General features: G+C 56.0%; 1 protein-coding gene across 1 annotated transcript in view; it reads left to right on the plus strand.

The window, feature by feature from the left end:
• Nucleotides 1–18,517, plus strand: part of ACOT7 (acyl-CoA thioesterase 7) — a 90,660-nt gene that overhangs the window by 8,518 nt on the left and 63,625 nt on the right. The window contains exons 2-3 of the mRNA XM_060141605.1: nucleotides 9,694–9,811; nucleotides 16,456–16,612. Of these exons, the coding sequence (XP_059997588.1) occupies nucleotides 9,694–9,811; nucleotides 16,456–16,612 (275 nt within the window). The remainder of the gene's footprint in view (nucleotides 1–9,693; nucleotides 9,812–16,455; nucleotides 16,613–18,517) is intronic.

The following is an 18,517-nucleotide window of genomic DNA, read 5'->3' on the forward strand; positions in this document are numbered from 1 at the left end:
TCTTCTTTGTCCTTGGACACTACGTTGCCCCCTCTCTTTATTTACAGGGCCAATTCTTTGGCCCTATGGGATACCCTGCTCACGTCTACCTACCTATCTCCTTCTTAGGCGTTCAGGAACCCTTTTTGTAAGGAGAAGGGGCGACAATCTCTCTGGCTGCTTCCTGCTGGACAGGGGCATTGTGGGGCCCTGGGTCCCAATGCCCACTCTCTATCAGGGTATATTTACGGAGGGAGATGAGATCCTGCACAATGATTAGGCAGTTTGTTCCAGTGTATTCCGTGTGCCAACTGGCTGGTACTCTTGTTGTAGCACCATCTGGAACTGAATCTTTTGAACCTGTCGGGAGATGAATTGAGATAATGTGTTAATAATGCAGGGGCCAAACAACAAAACAAAGGCCATCAGGATTGATGGTCCCAACAGGGCAATAGCCACGTCCATATCTGGATCCCCATAGAGGAGAGAGGTTGGAAAGCCAGCTTGGGGCCCTGTCCTGCTCTCTCTTTTAAATCTTCTATTAATTTGATGTTTTTCTTTAGAATCTGAAGGTCTTCTTCAACCTGGCCAGAGGTATTAATATAGAAGCAGCCTGTCTCATTTAGCAGATACCCCCGCCTCAGCTGTTGTAACATTAAGGGCCATCCTATTTTGTAAAACCCCCTCAGCCAGAGAGCCTGGGGCTGACTGCTGTTCCTCAGTGGCTGCTACCGCTGCCTTCCAAGGCTCCTGGACCGTGATGGTGAGAGGGAGAACGCTCCTCCCTAAGGGGTGTGCCTGCAAACGAGAAGAGCCCTCCAAGGACACTACATACTATTTCAGGCTGATCAAGGACTGGGTTATCATAAGCATGTCCCCACCAAGCAGCGGTTCATTTTTGTCTTTCCAGGACAGGTCTTATGGCCTCTTCGAGGAAGTATCCAAGGCTGGGAATGCCTCCTGAGGAAGCTAAAGCCTTTGTAGTCATAATGGTCGCCTCTGGGACCACAGCAGTAATTGTGCGGGAGCCCCTCCAAAGTGTGGGAAGATCCAGATAGACCCCGTTACCACATAGAAATGAAAGTCCGGGGCCCCTCAAGGATACCCCTGCTGTGGCTCCCCAGAGCCAGGCTCTGACCTTTTGGGAGTTTTCCTCTGGAAATAGACTGGGGTCCCATGGCCTAGGATTATATTGGGAAGGCCAAACTCCAAGGAAGTAATCATCTCTACATAAAGGGGAGAATCGAGGCTCTGACTGATTATGAGTGTGACTGGGGGATTGGCATAACAAATTTCTGAATATTAGCTGAATTATGTTATATTTTGGAGGAGAATCTTGCCGGGAGGTTAAACTAAGTAAGTGTCTGGTGGCCACACCGATCCCCACATATTTAGTTCCCAGGACCGAGCTGTTTATGGGGATATGGCCTTCATTAATATATTTCTTAGTCACAGTTTTCCTTGAATTTCCCCAACACAAAGTGAAATTACCTTCGTGTACCTCATATTTATTTTCCTCGGACCAGGGATCCCACTCCAGGCTAGTCTGATTAAAATTGAGGGTGTAGTGACAAAGAGAGTCATTTAGCCAGCCCAAATGGGTCCCCAACCATCTGGGTTTTGGAAACAGAGCTGTGCCTCGTCTGCCCAAGCTTGGGCTGATGCCCATATCCTGTTTTTCTCTTCATGAGTACAACAGGTGGTCAGGACTACATGAATGTCTTGCCGGGTCAGGTCAAAGGCTATGGTGAGGGCCTGAAATTCCTTAATAGAAGTGGTGGGATCCTGACCGAAGGAACCTAACTTGTTTTGAATTTGGAAAATGTCCGACATGGGAAAGGGAACATGGAATCTAATAGTGCCCATGTCTCCATTTGCTACTTCCCTTAAGGGAAGCATATTAGAATCTGTTTCCTGGCATTGGGCAGTCCTCGATCTTGTGTGGGGAGGGAAGAGGGGGCTTTTGCCCTGATAAGGGGGTGGCTGTTGGGAGCTGTGGGTTGAGGCGGGGGCAGGGGCTGAAGCAAAGGGGGTTGATGTGGTGGGGAACAGGAAAGGTCGAGTAGAGGGTCGCCTAGGAGATCTGATGGAGAGGGAGGCAGAGGGGGTCGGGGGGATAAGGTGGCAACAGAAAGACACATGGTGGCATGAGTCCCTCAGCTCCAGATTCTGACTACGGGCCATAAAGCTCTGGATGTAAGGAACCTCGGAGTCCTTTCCTTGTTTCCGGCAAGAGAGATGAAGTTGGAGGATCGTGTTATAATTTAGTGTGCCGTTAGGAGGCCACTGTTCTCGGTCCCCCAGTTTATACTGGGGCCAAGCCGTGTTACAAAAGAAAATGAGCCTCTTCTTTTTGAGGTTCTCAGGGTCAAAATTTTCCAGTTCCTGAGGATACAGCCACGGGGTGAGTCTGAGGGAGGCTCCTGAGACGTACCAGAACCCTAAGGCTAAGAATGCCTATGTGCCATAGAATGGGGGTACTGAGAGTCACCACCGGCTGACAGAAAGGTGTCCCCTTTGTCCCAGTGATCTCTCCGTGCGACTGAGGCACAAAATGGGTCGACCGTCTCAACAATCGCATCTGACCGTGAGAGGTGACCCCTGAGCGTGCAACTAAGGCACCTTGTGACTCGGGCAGGGAAAGAAAGAAGAGAGAGAGAGATTCCCGGGACCCACTGGGTGACCCCCGGCTTGGCGATGCCCTGAAACGTGAAAGGCACTCCGGGGACGGCTCAGAGGCAACGCCTAGGCTCCTGTAAATCAATCCGGACGGAGAAAGAGGTGAAAGTGTAACAGAGAAGACAGGCTGAGGAATCGGCCTCGTAGCCCTGCCGGAAAGGCGGCGGCCAAGGGGAGGAGGCTCAGTGTTCTGCTTGAACCAATACGCGCCTCACGGTGCACGGAAGTTGTCTTGCTGGGGACAGACGCTCTAACAGCCTGGTCCGTTCCGTGACCCTCTTATGCTTTCACGGGAGTCTTCAAGCGGCAGGCACCCTAGCGGCTTTTAAATGCCTGACCTGTGCCCGCACGATGCCAATCGGCCTAGTCCGCAGTCGGGAGGAAGACAGAGGGATCCTCAGCCGTCTGGGCGGCAGTTACTGGGGCGAAGTGAGCGTGGAGCCTTCGGAACACGCCAGGGTGTGGCCCTGGCCAGAGTCCTCTGTTGCTTCCATGGCAACTTGCCTGTTCCCAGAGAGTCCCAAGGAATGAGGAGAGGAGGTGGGGAAAGAGATCCCCCAAGAGATATCCCCGTACGGGCCACCACAATGCTGTGATCCGAGCGTGGGTTGGAAAAGAATGTAAGGAAGACAGTTTATTAAAGAGAAGGGTTGCTGCAAGAACAGCTGGCCGACTTCCTGGTAGCCAGGGAAAGTCGACAATGAGTATGGGTTGCTTGTCTGTTTTTATAGCCAGGGGACCTGCGAGTCATCTGCTAACTGGTCAGCGTATGTATACTTTCAGCGTGCTGAGTGGGAGGAAAACTGTCTTTCCTTAGAAAGAGGCAAATGTCTTTCCTTATATGGGATGGGAAAGGGACAGGGCATGCTGCTTGGGAGGGCCCTGGGACATGGCAGTGGTCCCATTGTGACAGAGTGACGGGAGTCCTGTAACTCTTTGTTCTTTGTTCTTAGAGCACACCACCCTGACTCCAGGCGCTAGTTCCCCTCTCAAGGGCAACGAAAGCTTTCAGTTTCCCTGGCCTCCCTCCAGGGATGGTCTACACGGGGCCTGCAGGTGTAGTCACCTGGTTCCCATCATTCTGCGCTTTGCCTTTTTTCATCTAACGGTGCTTCTCCTAGACCGTTCCTCCCTCTTGCTTGGGGCTGTGCACTCTTGTGTTGTGTGGATATAAGTTAATCTGAGTCCCTTATTGGTGGACATTTAGGACACGGCCAGTCTTTGCATGATAAACAGCTTTGCAGTGAGTAACCTTGAACACACTTGGTTTAATCATGTGTGCCAACATCTGTAGGGTGAATTCCTCTCAGTGGAATGGCTGGCTCAGAGCAGCCTATGCATCTGGAGTTTGGACGGATAACGATAACACCAGGTTGTCCTCCAGGAGGTTGTATCCACTCATGCTCCCCGTTCATCGATGAGCCCCTCGGGACAGGTGGGCACAGGCAGGGCGGTGGGAAGGTCTGGGTGTGCCTGGCCAGCAGCGCTGGTCTGGGCAGGTGCAGCTTGGAGCCCTGCAGGACAGTGGGAGATCAGGCGAGAAAAGTTCCGGATCCCTGAGAGCTTCCAACGCCTCACTAGGAAGTTGAATCTTTTGTTTTTCTGGCCACCCCGCACGCACGGCGTGCAGGATCTTAGTTCCCTGACCAGGGATCAAACCCACTCCCCCTGCGGTGGAAGCGCGGGAATCACTGGATCACCGGGGGAAGTCCCGGGAGTTGGATGTTGAATCTTTATTCCATAGGAGGGGCCCTGGAGGGTCTGAGCAGGGGAGTGCACTCCTGCTTAAGAAGAGGGACTCTTGGGGCAGTGGGGTAGGCAGTGGGTTAGGGCTGGGAGGCAAGAGGCAGACGAAGAAGCCCCCCCACCCCTGGTCCCCAAGTGACTCCCCACATACCAGCCCTGCCTTGGTCTCCCCGAAGCCGCCCCATCCCCCAGGACAAGTCCAGACGCCGTCCCCAGCCAGCCCCAGGCCCTTGTGGCAAGCTCCTGGCTCCATCGTCCCGCTCCCCTCTTCACCCCCGTCTCCCCACAGGCTGCTGGCCAGCGTTGGGGGGTTGTCATATGTTTCTGGACCCACCGAGCTCTCCCAGCACTGGGGCCTTCCCCTGAGATGCGCCCTCTTCTTGGAACATCCCCTGCCCCCTGTCCCTGGCTCAGCCCTGCTCCCCCTCAGGGACTTGGCCCAGGTGTCACGTCCTCTGCGAAGTTTTCCCCGGCGCCCAGGTGAGTGGCTGCCCCGTCTGGGAGTGAGTCCTTGACCCGGGTCTGTGCAGCTTCCTTCGTGCTCCTGTCGTCAGCTTTGTGTCTGCTCCGGAGGGGAGCAGGGTCCGGGGGTGTCTACTTCGGTCAGCCACGGGCCCAGCCCTGGCCATCTCATCCTGTGCTCTGGGACAGGAGCAGCTGGAGTAGAAGGGGAGGGGCAGTGGGTGACATGGTGACATTCAGACGCCACTGCTGGGAGGGCGGGGGGAGTGGAGGATGGTGAAGAGGATGCTCACCAGAGGCAGTGTCTGTGCCACCGGCTGGCTGAGAGGACGTGAGGGGTGGGAAGCCGGCAGGGTTCCCTGGGCTGACCTTCCTCTGTCCTCTGAAGTTTCTGGGGTCCAAGGAGCGAGGGAGTCGCAGGTTAGCATGGGCAGAGGGGCAGAGAGAGGTGGGAGGGAGGATGGGTCACACAGAGTCTCCCCCCAGGACTGGGTCAGGCCCGCCACCTGCTCTGTCCCCCGGCCCCCCGCCCCCCGAGCTGCCCTGCGTGGGGTTGAAACATTTCAGTCGGGCGTGGCCAGTCAGATACCAGGAGATGTCGCGTTAGACTCTGGATCTTGCCAGCTTCTCTCGAAAACGCAGAGCTTCGGCATCCTGGACTCAAGACACCTGCACGGCCGCAGCCAGCCAGCGTGCAAGCCCAGTATCGCCCCGTTGCGTCCCTGCTCAGACACCCGTGGGCAGTGCCGCGTGGCATCGTGCTTCATCTGCTGGGCTGTCTTTTCTTCTTTTTTAATAGTGAAGCACTTTTCATACCCATGTCTTTACTAAAAGTGGGAAAACAGAAGCTCCACAGAGGGGCCACATGTTCTCCTGGCGGCCCTCCTTCCTCCCAGTCCTGCCTGGAGGTGACACGCGTAGGGGGAGCTCTGTGGAAGGTGGGTTGAGGAGGACCCTGCCCAGCAGCTCCTGAGCCCTTTGGAGGGAGGGAGGGCAGGTGTGGGATCACAGCTCAGCATGCAGATGGAGGCCAGGAAGGAACCACAGTGAGGCCATGGGGAAGGAGTCTTGATTTGGGGCCACAGGAAAGGGGTGAGTGAGCTGGGCTCTTGCCCCCCTGCGTCTGTGGGAACTGCAGAGCCGAGTCAGGGTCAGGTCCTGGGGGAAGGTTTGTGTCTGCGCTGCCTGCCTGGGTGGCCAGCCGGCCTGGGGGGTTAGGACGGTCCTTGGGGCAGGACCCAGGGTGACCAGGTTGGGAGGGGGCTGGAGAGTATGCAGTCTGGAGCGCCTGGCATTTACTCCTAAGTGCCCAGTGACCCCTGGGGCAGTGGGATGTTGATGGCGTGGGGTCCCCAGGGACCCCCAGTGTGGCAGGGTGGCGCAGGCGCCATCCCCTGTTCTGCTATTTCAGAGGCCACCTCCTTATCAGTCCCTTCCTCCTCAGGGTCCTGCCGGATGCAAGCACTTCCTCCTGCACCCTGGGGCCCTCTGTCTGCACTTCTCCCCCTGGCCCTGCATCCCTCTGCACCAGCCTGGCGTGGGCAGCCCCACTTTACAGACTGGGAAAGGCAAACCCACAGAAAGGAACCAGGCTCCGCCAGAGGCAGGCTCTGGTACTCCTGGTGTCAAAACGTTTTGGTCCTCACCTGTCTGGAACCCCCACCCAGCCCTTACCCCACCTCAGCATCCACCAGGCACTGGTTCCCGCATGCAGAGATGCACCATCTGGTCTTTACTAAGTTGAAAACAAATACAAAGGAAAGAGTCTGATACAGCAGTTTTGTTATTTGAATTGGCTACCTCTTAAGCTTAAAAAAACCCCACAACTCTGGTATAAGCTTGAAATTTTTAAACTTAAAGTTTTTAAAATTTTTAATTATTTTATATTTTCAGTTGTATGGATATATGATTGACATAAAACTGTACAACATGGTGACTTGGCATACGTGTGTGTGGTGAAATGATCACCACGGTAAGTTCAGTTAACACCCATCATCTCACATCGCTATAATTTCTTTTTCTTGTGATGAGAACTTTTGAGATCTACTCTCTCGGTAACTTTCAAATATATGACATGGTGTTGTTAACTTTAGTCACCGTGCTGTACATTACATCCCCATGGGTTATTTTATAACTGGAAGTTTGTACCTTTTGACCCCCTTCACCTGTTTTAACCCATCCCCCCGGAACCCCTCCGGCCTCTGGCAACCACCAGTCTGTTCTCTGTATCTATGAGTTTGAGCTTTCTAGATTACACGTATAAGGAAAATGAAGTAGTTTTTGTCTTCTCCTGTCTGACTTATCTAATGGATCTTAACTGCCCTCAAGGTCCATCCGTGTTGTTGCAAATGGCAGGATTTCCTTCTTTTTTATGGCTGAATTATACACACACACACACACACACACACACACACACACACACACACACACACACACACACACACACACACACACACCCATGTCTGCTTCATCCATTCATCCATCAGTGGACACTTAGGTTGTTTCATGTCTTGGCTACTGTAAATAATGCTACAGTGAATGTGGGGCTGCAGATATCTCTTCAAGAGAGTGATTTCATTTCCTTCAGATTAATACCCAGAAGTGAGATTGCTGGATCATATGATAGTTCTAGTCTTAATTTTTTGAGGAAACTCCAGGCTGTTTTCCACAGTGGCTGCACCAGTTTACACTCCCATCAGCAGTGCACAAGGGCTCCCTTTTCTCCACATCCTTGCCGGCACTTGTTTCTTGTCTTTTTGATAATAGCCATTCTAACAGGTGTGAGGTGAGATCTCATTGTGTTGGTATTTTTTTTTTAAATGTTTTTATTTTTTTGCCGCACCACACGGCGTATGGAATCTTGAGTTGCCTGGCCCGGGATCGAACCCACGCGCCCTGCTTTGGAAGCGAGGAGTCTTAACCGCTGGGCCACCAGGGAAGTCCCCTCATTGTGGTTTTGATTTGCATTTCCCTGCTGGTTAATGATGTTGAGTAGCTTTTCATGTGCCTGTTTGGAAAAATGTCCATTCAGATCCTCTGCCCATTTTTTAATTGGATTGTTGGTTTGTTTGGCTATTCTGTGAGTTGTATGAGTTCGTTATGTATTCTGGATATTAATGTTTTCTCCCATCCCACAGGTTATCTTTTCATTTTGCTGATGGCTTCCTTTGCTGTGCAGAAGCTTTTTAGTTTGATGTAGTCTCACTTGTTTATTTTTGCTTCTATTGCCTTTGTTTTTGGTGTCAAATCTAAAAAACTCATCGCTAAGGCCTGTTTTCTCCTAGGAGTTTTATGGTTTCGGGTCTTGTGTTCAAGTTTTTAATCTATTTTGAGTTGACGTAAAAGTCTTTTAAAATGAACATTTGAGAAGCCAAGTGACGCTTCTTTCCTGTGCTCCGGGGGTTCCCCTGGTCACTGCTTGGGGACCGTCGTGGCTGCCCCTGAGCCAGTGATGCAGGTGAGAAGCAGGGGGCCTGAATGCCCGCACCCCAGGATGAGGGGGTGACATTTGGGGATGGGCGACAGGTACAGACAGCTGTCAGTCACCCCAGGATGTCGTTGCTCATTTGCTCCAGAAAATGGCAGCTACGGCTCTTTCTTGGAGCCTCCAGCCTTCCTGCGGTCAGTTGGCTGACAGAGAAGAGGGGAGAAGTGCTGGTGAACGTTTGAGTCTGACCGCGTGCCAGGCACAGCCACGGAGCTTGTCATCTGCACTGTCTCGAGTGATTCAGTCTTCCCCACCGTCAAACGCGGTGCTGTGCTTCCTCTTTTACAGACAAGGAAGCGGAGAAGTGAGGGTTTGGGCAGCTTTGCTCAGGTCACCCAGCTAGTAAGAGTGGGAGCCAGGAACCATCTCTGAGTCTGCCTGAAAGCAGCCAGACCCGGAGGGCAGTGGAGCTCCGTGGCCCAGAGTGGGGGGTCTGGCCTCGGAGGCCACGCTAGCCAGTGGGTTGGAACAGGCTGGGTGGGCCCAGGGATGCTGGGCACCTAGGAACCGCACACTCGCTCATTGCCTGGTACCCGTCTCTGGGCCTGAGGCTGGTGCGGGCAGATTCCATCAGCCAGACTGGAGTCTGGGAAAGTGCCAACCTCTCTGGGGTTGCCCAAGGTAGGAGCACAACGCTGGCCTGTTGGGACTCCGCAGATTTCACGGCACTTCCCCACTGCCCACGGCAAGGAAATGGGGTGGCATTTCAGTCCTTCCTGACCTTGGGGAGCTCCCAGCTCTCAACCCCAGGGAATCGGGCCCCTCTGGTGCTCTCTCAGAGCCCAGGGGCAGGTGGCGAGCGGGCGTTCACTGCTGATGGGTCTGGGTGCTGCGACTTGTTTCCAGTTCTCAGAACATCTGTGGCCGCACGAGGCCAGCTCCCCTGGGACTCCTGATGGAGGTGGTGGTCCTGGGAATTTGTCCATTTTCCAAGGGGTCGGAGCCCGTGTCCTTGTGCTCATTCAGCTCTGCTGGTCGTTGGCAGTCCTGGAAACCAGGAGGGGCAGGTGCGCTGGGCGCCCCACAGCCGGGTCGCCTTGCTGCCACGCTCACGGCCTTTGCGGAAAGTCCCCGCCACCCACCCTTCCTGGTACCTGCCAGGCTGGGTGCCTGTGGCCCTAGGGCAGGAAGGTGGAGACACATGGAAACACGAGCCTGCAGCCCCTTGTCTGGCTGTCAGATCAGCACCCACCCTGAGCAAACACGCGGGAAGTTCTTTTTCCTTCTCTGGGAGCCGTCGGGCCCTTTGGAGGACCTTCTGCCCCTCCCCGGGGTTGCTGCTGTTCACGAGCGGCGTCCTTCCCGAGACTCACCGTGCTGCTTCTCGCCCCCCCGCCCAGGATCATGCGGCCGGATGACGCCAACGTGGCCGGCAACGTCCACGGAGGAACCATCCTGAAGATGATCGAGGAGGCAGGGGCCATCATCAGCACCCGGCACTGCAACAGCCAGAACGGGGTGAGCGTCACGTGGAAGACCCCGGGCCCTGGGGGCCTGGCGTCCCCTCTGGCGGTGCCGCAGCCCTGTCCACTGTCGGGTCAGGAAGGGAGTTTGGGTGGAGGCCAGGCCTGGAGCCTTCCCCGCCCCGGTCCCCGGGCCTTGGGGGGTTTTGGGAAGCTCCGGCCCTGGACTGGGGACCCCTGGCGTTGGCAGTTGGTTTGGGGCTCAGCGAGGAGGGGTGGGGACCTCCAGAAAGTCAGCTGAGAGCTGCCAGCTGACAGAGCCACCTTTCCAGCCCTCCCGCTGTGTTCAGGGAGTCAGCTTCCTGAGCCCCCAGGGGCCCAGCCCCCCCAGAGCCTCCATGGGCGGCAGTTAATCCTGGGTGTCACACCGCCTGGACCCAGACCCCTCCCCTGCTCCACTGACCCTGGGTCCACAGGCAAGTCTGGGCTCTCCCCTTGGTGGCTTCCGGGACGCAGAGGCCCGCACGGACTCCTGCGATGGTGCCGGCTCTCCTCCCGCCGCCCAGACAGGGCCAGGCTGGTGGCTTTAGGCTTCAGGGCAGCTGCGGGGCATTCAGCCCATCATCTTCTGCCCGGCCCCCAGCCCTGTGGGACCTGTCGTTCTCTCTGAAGCCCCCCTCGGGTGCTGGGGGAAGGAGTCAGTCTTGTACCCCAACTGCCAACTCGGCACCGGGCAGGCACGGAAGAGACTCCAAGGAAGCCTGAGGCCTTGGGCACCTGGGGGCCCCGGCGAGCCACTTGCTGTGCCATTGTCCTCCAGGCCCAGAGGCCGATTCCACGCCCGCGCAGACTGTGCGTGTGCGCATGCGTGTGCAGCACTGCACGTGTGTAGAATGAACCGAGCCGGGGTGAGTGTGTGTGGGTGGACGTGGGCCTGGGGGCCTTCGCCTGGGGAGGAGTGAGAGTGGGTTGGGCTGGGGGCCCTCCATGTGAGGAAGGGGCTCTCCCGCCTGCTAAGAGTTCACCCTTGAAGTTCTGGGGCAAACCCGGCCACGTTCAGAGAGCGCCCTCTGGTGGCTGTGAGGACAGGACTGAGCCCGAGGGGCGGGGGCTGAGGTGGGGGCCGGGCCCCTGGTAGACCCTCCGAGAGGGAGCCGGTGAGGGTCCCAGCCAGGCCTGGCAAGAGAGGCTGGACGCTGGGAAGGAAGAGCCCCAGGACTGGGGAGGGAGGGAGGCCAAGTGGGTGACAATGCCCTGGTAACCGCCAGAGTTCAGTGACCACCTAGGGTTTTGCAAAGCTCTGTAGCATTTAGCTTGTGTCGTCCTCACGACACCCCTTAGAGGTCGAGGTGGTTATTGTATTATCCCCACTGCACAGATGAGGAAGCTGAGGTCCAGAGAGCTTGGATACTTGCCCGAGACTTGTTCGTTCTCACTCCTTCCCCAGAGTGAGCCTGGGGTGCAGGTCTGACCTGTTGGCCGGGAGATGCCTCTGGGCTGGTGGCCCCAAGATAGCGATCTGGAATCCCAGGCTCAGGAAGGGGGCGTGAGCCCCAGGCAGCTCCGGGGGGCTGAGGCTGGCCTCTGCATGGCTCTGCTGGGGCTCTGGGTGCGCCGGGAGCACTGCCACCCACACTCCCTTGGTGGCTTCATCCAGCCTGTGGCTCTAGTACCACGACACAGCCCCGAGGTCCTCTGTCCAGCTGGTGCCTCTTGGCTGGCTCCCCCTGGATGCTTAATCCGCCCTCGACCTGGGTGGGCCCCAAAACACACTCGGGGCCTGCTCCCAGGCTGCTTCTCCCACGGCCTCCCTCTGCTCAGTAAATGGCCTCTGGAGCCTCCGTTGACCCCCTCTTCCTCCCACCCGTGGACCCTGGCATCCAGTCCCATCGGCTTCACCTTGTGGATAGTTCCAGGTCCGAACACTGCACACCAGCTCCACCGCCATCTGGGCCGAGCCACTGCCGCTTCCTGCCCAGATTGCCTAACAGCTTCCTAACAGGCCTCCCTGCCCCTGGTCTGCTGTCCAGCAGCAGCCAGAGAAACCCGTCCTGTGTGAAGTCAGGGCACGGCTCCTACTCCCTCCCCTCGTCACGCCCCTGGGCCACGCCAGCATTCCTGCCCCAAGGCCTTTGCACTGGCCCTTTCCCCTGCCTGGACCGCTCTTGCCCCAGAGACCCACGTGGCTCCCCCTTCCTTCCAGTCTCTGCGTAAATACGATCTCCACGTCCCCGACAACCGGCTCCCTCACTGCTCCCAGCTCTTGTCCACAGCACTGTCCCTCCTGGCACGCTGCGTTTTGCTCATTTAGCTCTGGGCTGCTTCCCCCACGAGAATGTAAGCCCCACCAGGGCAAGGACTTTTGCCCGTCACTTCCCTGCTGGATTCCCTTAGCATCTAGGCCAAGGTCTGGAACGCAGTGGGCTCCCATTAGCTGTGTGTCTGGAGTAGTTGTCTGCGGAGAGCTTCTGTTTAATGCACACTTACGATGCACCAGTGGCCACACTGCGTGCTTGACCTTCCTTACCTGGGGAATCTCCTTAACCCCACTTTGCAGGTGAGGAAACGGAGGCCCGGAAAAGTCATGTGGCTCCCAAAGGTCACAGAGCTGCATCCTCTGAGTGGGCATCAGCCGAGGGCCTGGGTGGGTGAGGGGGCAGGTGCAGCTCACATAGCAAGAGCAGTAGGAGTTAACCTTTCTGGACCTCGATCCCTACGTTTCTGTGAGAGCAGGGCAGACCACCCCTCCTCTCCACACAGCATCCGCTTGAATCCTGGCGGCAGTCACTGGTACCATTTATTATCTGTATTTTGCAGAGAGACCAGGTCAAGAGCTAGTGCCAGAGCTGGGATTTGAGTCCAGGGCGCAGACCTGTTTCCTCTGGCTCTGCTTCTGAAGCTGCTGTCCAGGCTCAAAGCCCCGTGGCCCTCAGGAGCCCAGGCCCGTGGTTTTCCAGGCATCTCTGCCCGATGGGCAGTGCAGCTCAGGCTGCCTTCGGGAGCATGGCAGAGGGTGCTTCTTGGGCTAGGTGCTGATCAGACCCTCACGGCTGCTTCCCGGGTCGGGGCCGCTTCTCCTAGTTTACGCCCCGAAGCAGGGACTTACGGGTGTGTCTGAGCCGCTGGGAGCCACAGACACCTACAGCTTGGAGACGCTCACACTGAATAAACATTTGTCAGCCTGTGTTTTGAATTTCTGGGTCACACAAGTCTTTATGGAGTGCCTGGGGTGGCCCGCTAGGTCTCGGGAAACGGCAGCTCCCAGTCAAGTTGGAGCTGCCTGGGTCCCAGCCTGTGCCGTCCACACCCAGCTGGACATGGATTCAGCAGCAGCCTCCAGCTCCCCCGGGGTCGCCCTGCCCTCCCCTCTGCCTGGGGTGTCTGCACCCCACACCTTCTCCTGCCTGACACCTCAGCATCCAGGTCTCAGCCCCTCACCTGCAGCTGCCCCCCCACATCGGCACCTGAACCCCACTTCCCACCCCCCACACCTCACGCTGCCCTCTTCGGAGCACCTGCCACGTGCCTATCTGTCATCCGTCCCCCAACCAGACCCCAGGCCAGGGGCAGGCACCGAGTGCAGGGCCTGGCTCCACAGATGCCACCACAAGTGAAGGAATGCCTCTGTAGCCTTAAAAAGGCTGGGGTCCATCTAAGGCTCAGATGTTTAAAGGCAGAAGAAACGAGCTGCATTTCCATTTAAAATATTAACGTATAGGAGTGTTACCTGTGTGCGGACATATCCATCCCATAGTTTAGCCACCCTTCAACAAAGACAGCTGCTTTATTTCGTTTTGGGTCTTGCAGGCGGAGCTTGGATAGTTCCAGAAGTGGCCTAGAGGCTGGCCCCGCCTTCTTGCCCCCCCACTTCGCACTTGCCTTTCCAGATTTCTGCCAGTGGGTGGCGCTGTAGCCACACAAATGTACTCGGGGTGACGCCCAGCAATTCCCTCGCATTGTTTTAGCGTCAGGGGTGACATGTCTGTGTGGGGCGGGGGTGGGGTACAGGGCCCTGGCAAGTCAGAGGGGGGACGCCACAAGCTGCACTTGCCTGCTCAGCTCGTGCTCTGCTGCGTTGAGAGCTGATTCCAGGACATTTATAGGAACAGAAACCATCAGAGGACCCCCGTGTGTCTGAGGATCTCGGGGGAAGGGGTGAAGATGGAGGTCCCCAGGCGTCCCTCCAAAGAGGCAGGTTCTGTGGGTTTGGGGCGGGTCAGGGAATTTGCATGTTTGCCAGGTGTCAGGTGAGTTCTCGCGCAGGTGGGAGAGCTGTGCTTTGGTGCCACAGGTGGTGGCAGGTGGCCGGTGGGAAGAGTGCAGACATGCCAGAGCTTGAACTGACTGTCACCTACAAGCTTAGTATCTCCAACCCCTGCAGAAGGGGTGCTGTGGGGACCAGCTGGAAAAGTGAAGTCCAGCACTGGCACGGCACCGACAGGCCCTCGAGAGTGGGCCCATCTGCTCCCTGCTCCCCACCCAGCCCAGGGGTACCCATGCTGTCCAGTGTCCTAAAATCCCTGATTGGTTTCTGGTGGAAAGTCCAAAAAGTGCCGGTGCCGTGTTTGGCAGTGAAGATCCACGGTCCTGTGGCTCACACGTAAGATGGTCTTTTGTGTCATTCGGTTAGCATGGATGGAAAGGAAGCTGATTCCATAACATATGAAGAATTCATACAACTCAACAACAAAAAATAAACAACCCGATTAAAAGATGGGCAGAGGAACTGAATAGACATTTTTCCAAAGAAGACATACAGATGGCCAACAGGCACATGAAAAGATGCTCAACATCACTAATCATCCGGGAAATGCAGATCGGAACCACAGTGAGATCTCCCCTCACACCTGCCAGAGTGGCTGTTATCAAAAAGACAACAGATAACCAGTGTTGGTGAAGATGTGGAGAAAAAGGGGACCTCATGCACTGTTGGTGGGAATGTAAACTGGTGCGGCCACTGTGGAAAACAGCCTGGAGGTTCCTCAAAAACTAAAAATAAAGTTGCCATATGATCCAGCTATTCCACTTCTGAGTATGTATCCAAAGAAAATGAAAACGCTAATACCAAGTGGTGTCTGCACCCTGTGTTCATGGCAGCGTTATTTACAGCAGCCAAGACACGGAGCAACCTAAGGGCCCATTGATGGATGCGTGGGTAAATAAATTATGGTACACACACACACACACTGGAATGTTACTCAGAGGTAAAAAAAAAAGATGAAATCTTGCCATTTGTGACTACATGGGTGGTCCTTGAGGGAATGATGCTAAGTGAAATAAGTCAGATGGAGAAAAACAAATACCTGACGGTTTTGTTCATAGGTAGAATATAAAAGACAAAAAATAAACGAACAAACCAAAAATGCATAGATAGAACAAGGCAGTGGTTAGCAGAGGGGGGTGGGGGAGTGGCCCAGGGGCAAAATGGGTAAAGGAATCGACTGTCTAGTGATGGATGGAAACTATACTTTTGGTGGTGAGCACGCTGTAGGGTATACAGTAGAAATATAACGTTGTTACACAGGAAACTTACACGATGATATAAGCCAATGTTACCTCAATAAAAACTAAACGTAAAAAAAGCTGGTTTTCAGTGCTGGTGCGGGAGTGCTGGGGCCACGTCAAGCACTCTGCCCTTCTGAGAAGCACTTTGGGAACACCTACCGAAATGTTTGTCCCTTCCACCCTGGAAACAATCCCCAATACTGAAAATGACTTAACTAAAAGGACCCTCATCACAGGGTTATTTATAATAAGAGACAACTGAGGTTGATACAAATCTAACAATGGAAGAATATTTTATTTGGCCGTTAAGAAATATCTTTGCAATGGAGTATCGTGAAGTGGAAGTCGTAGAAAGTGTCAAGAAAAGAAATGAGGAAGTAAGTGCCTCACTTTCATAGAATGTGAGCTCCCAAGTGGATCCCACTGGACCCCACGTGCATGTGCTGACTGGCTGCGTCCATCCAGTTACCCAGGGGTCCTGGGTGGCCGGGGACATATACTCTTTTGTTCCTTTTGAATTTTGAGCCATGAGAATGGGTTGCCTATTTGAAGGATAAATAACATTTAAAAAGAAGAACTGTGATTTCTAAGAGCTTGTCACAACACGGGCAGGTTATTTTTCCTCCTGTTGAGTGAAAAAAGCAGATTGTGAAAGTGTATATTTAGTGCTTGCACAACTACGTAAGGCTATATATGACAACTATACATGACTGTTAGTGACAACTATCTATGACTAAAACTGCAAAACAAGGAGCCAGACAGCCAAACAAGTGAACCAGTAAAACCCCTGTTCTTGGGGCAAAAAGCCTGGAAAGAAAGATCCCAAAATAGAAACCATGGTTATCTCTGGATGGGAGGAGGGATCTTCCCTCCTTTTCTGTACTTCCCAAATTTTCCATAATAAGTATGTATGCCTTTTTCCATGTTTCATTATACAAGTAATACGTATCTTTTGTAGAAAAGTCAGAAAAAAGAAACAGGCTGCTCGGAACCCCACCACTCAGAATCGCCTGTATCAACTGCTTTGCCGGGTTGCCCTCGGGCAGTGCCTCATCTCCTGGTTTTGCACGTAGGAGTGTGTGGTGGCAATAACTTGCGTTACTTTAACAGTGGGGAAAAAACCAAGGGCCGTTTTGGGGGAGCGTGTCCAGGGTGGGGCCTCGTGGGAGGCTGACCCGCCTCTGGTCTTTGCAGGAGTGCTGTGTGGCCGCCCTGGCCCAGGTGGAGCGCACGGACTTCCTGTCGCCCATGTGCATCGGCGAGGTGGCCCACGTCAGTGCGGAGATCACCTACACCTCCAAGCATTCAGTGGAGGTCCAGGTCCACGTGATGTCCGAAAACATCCTCACAGGTAACTTCCTCTTGCTGAGCCTGCGTGCGGGGTTGGGAACAACGGTGACAGTAGAAATAAGGCAGCAGCCGCAGCCCACGTCCATTGAGGGCTGACTGCCCCTGGATGGTCCTAACACTGTCTTTGGGTGACCTCCCTGCATTTCCGCCTCCACCTGTGAGCAGGGACTTCTGCCGTCCTCGCTTCGTTTGCAGACGGGGAAACGGGGGCGCAGACGAGTTAGGCAACGAGCCCAGGGTACGGCCCCCCTGCCTTCCTGGGGAGGAAGGGGCCTGGCGGCCAGCTGGTCCGGGCAGAAGGGTGGGAACGGGCTGGGAGGGCGCGTGCCGCCCTCCGGCCCCCCTGCCGTCTCCCCAGCCCCCACCTTGCCCTTCCCTGCACGGTGGAGCTGCTACCCCTTGGAAGGCGCTGCCCCTTGGAAGGCACTGCCCTGGCTTCTGCTCTGCTCCCCTGGGCCCCGCAAGGCAGGCCTAGGCTGGAGCTCCCTGGGCGAACCTTTGACTCTGCTTTGATCTGAATATTCTCTTCCTCAGAGTGGTAACCATGGAAACCCCTTCTCACCCTCCCACTGGGCACTGCAGGGGAGTGTGGCTTAGGTTCACAGTCACTGCTTTTTATAACGGAGATGCTGAGGCAGGCAGACCCCTTGGGCCCCTCACTGCCCACTGCTTCGTCCCAGGCCACCCGCTGTCGCACCCAGAGGAGAGTCCGTGCTCATTCTAGAGGAAGGAGCTGCCTGGGTCCTTGTCCCTCCTCCCGATGCCCTCTCCTCAGCCATGGCTGCCTGCAGAGCGCTGTGCTCAGAGATCTTTAACGGGCTCCAGGCTTCTCCCCAACACGGGCCAGGAGCTCAGTTATTCATCTGGAGCATTGCGGTGACCGCAGCAGGCCCAGCCACTGCACAGGGAACGACTAAGCCGAGCCACGGCCTGGGGCGGGGGTGGGGAGCGGTCAGTGGGCTTGTGCCCCATGTCCTGCGTCTGTGGCCTGAGCCCGGTCTTTGGCAGAAAGCTCTGGCATCTAAGGGACCTTGGATGCTGGTCTCGGGCTGTGGCACAGAAAGGGGTCCTCTGGCCCTGACTCCCCACGTTGGGGCTGGCAGCCCACTGGGAGGAGGCCCAGGGCAGGGCGGGGGTGGGCCCCTCCGGGCCCCTCCCTCCATCCCCCATCCCCCCCTCCCCCCTCCACGTGACCCAGCCCTGCTCTCCTGGGCTGTGCTGGGGGTTGAGCCTCCCTGCTCCTGACACAAGAGGGGAAAGGGCCGTGCTTTCCCGTTGCCTCACGACAGCCGCGGACTCAGTCACTGATGAGTGAATGAATGAAGGAGTGGATGAGTCAGGAAGATTTGGGCCTCTGCGCTGAGGGGAAGCGGGCCTGTCTACAAGGACATGCCCCAGCCCACTTTCTGCGGGATCCCCCCTCTGGGGGCAGGAGCTGGCAGGAGGCAGGCAGCGCTTGCCCAGAGCTGTGGTGGCAAGATGACAGCCCCCGCCCCGCAGTCAGGATGCTCCGCGCCCGCCAGTGTCCCCAGCCGCCCTGACCCTGAAGGATGGACACGCAGAGCCTGAGCTGCCCCGAGAAGGAGAGAAGTGACTGAGGAGCACGGGTTCTCGGGACAGCGGGCCGGGCGTTGTGCTCGTGAGAGGGACCAAGCTCAGAGCACAGGGGCGCCGGCCAGCATTGCCCAGCCTTTCGAGATGGGGTGCGGGGGGCGAGGCCCCGGGAAGACCCCAGGGCCGGATCACAGGATGGGGACGGCGAGACCTGGAGCCCTGGGGCTGTGCCTTCTCTACACGTCTCAGTCACCTTGCCCGCCTTGCCCTGGAGCCCCTGCTGAAGGGCCGGGCGCCCCCTCCCTTACTCTCACATCCGGGTGCCCCTCTCTGGGTCTCAGCACCGTGTCTG

The sequence above is a fragment of the Lagenorhynchus albirostris genome, chromosome 2, assembly GCF_949774975.1.
Source record: "Lagenorhynchus albirostris chromosome 2, mLagAlb1.1, whole genome shotgun sequence".
Taxonomy (NCBI): Eukaryota; Metazoa; Chordata; class Mammalia; order Artiodactyla; family Delphinidae; genus Lagenorhynchus; species Lagenorhynchus albirostris.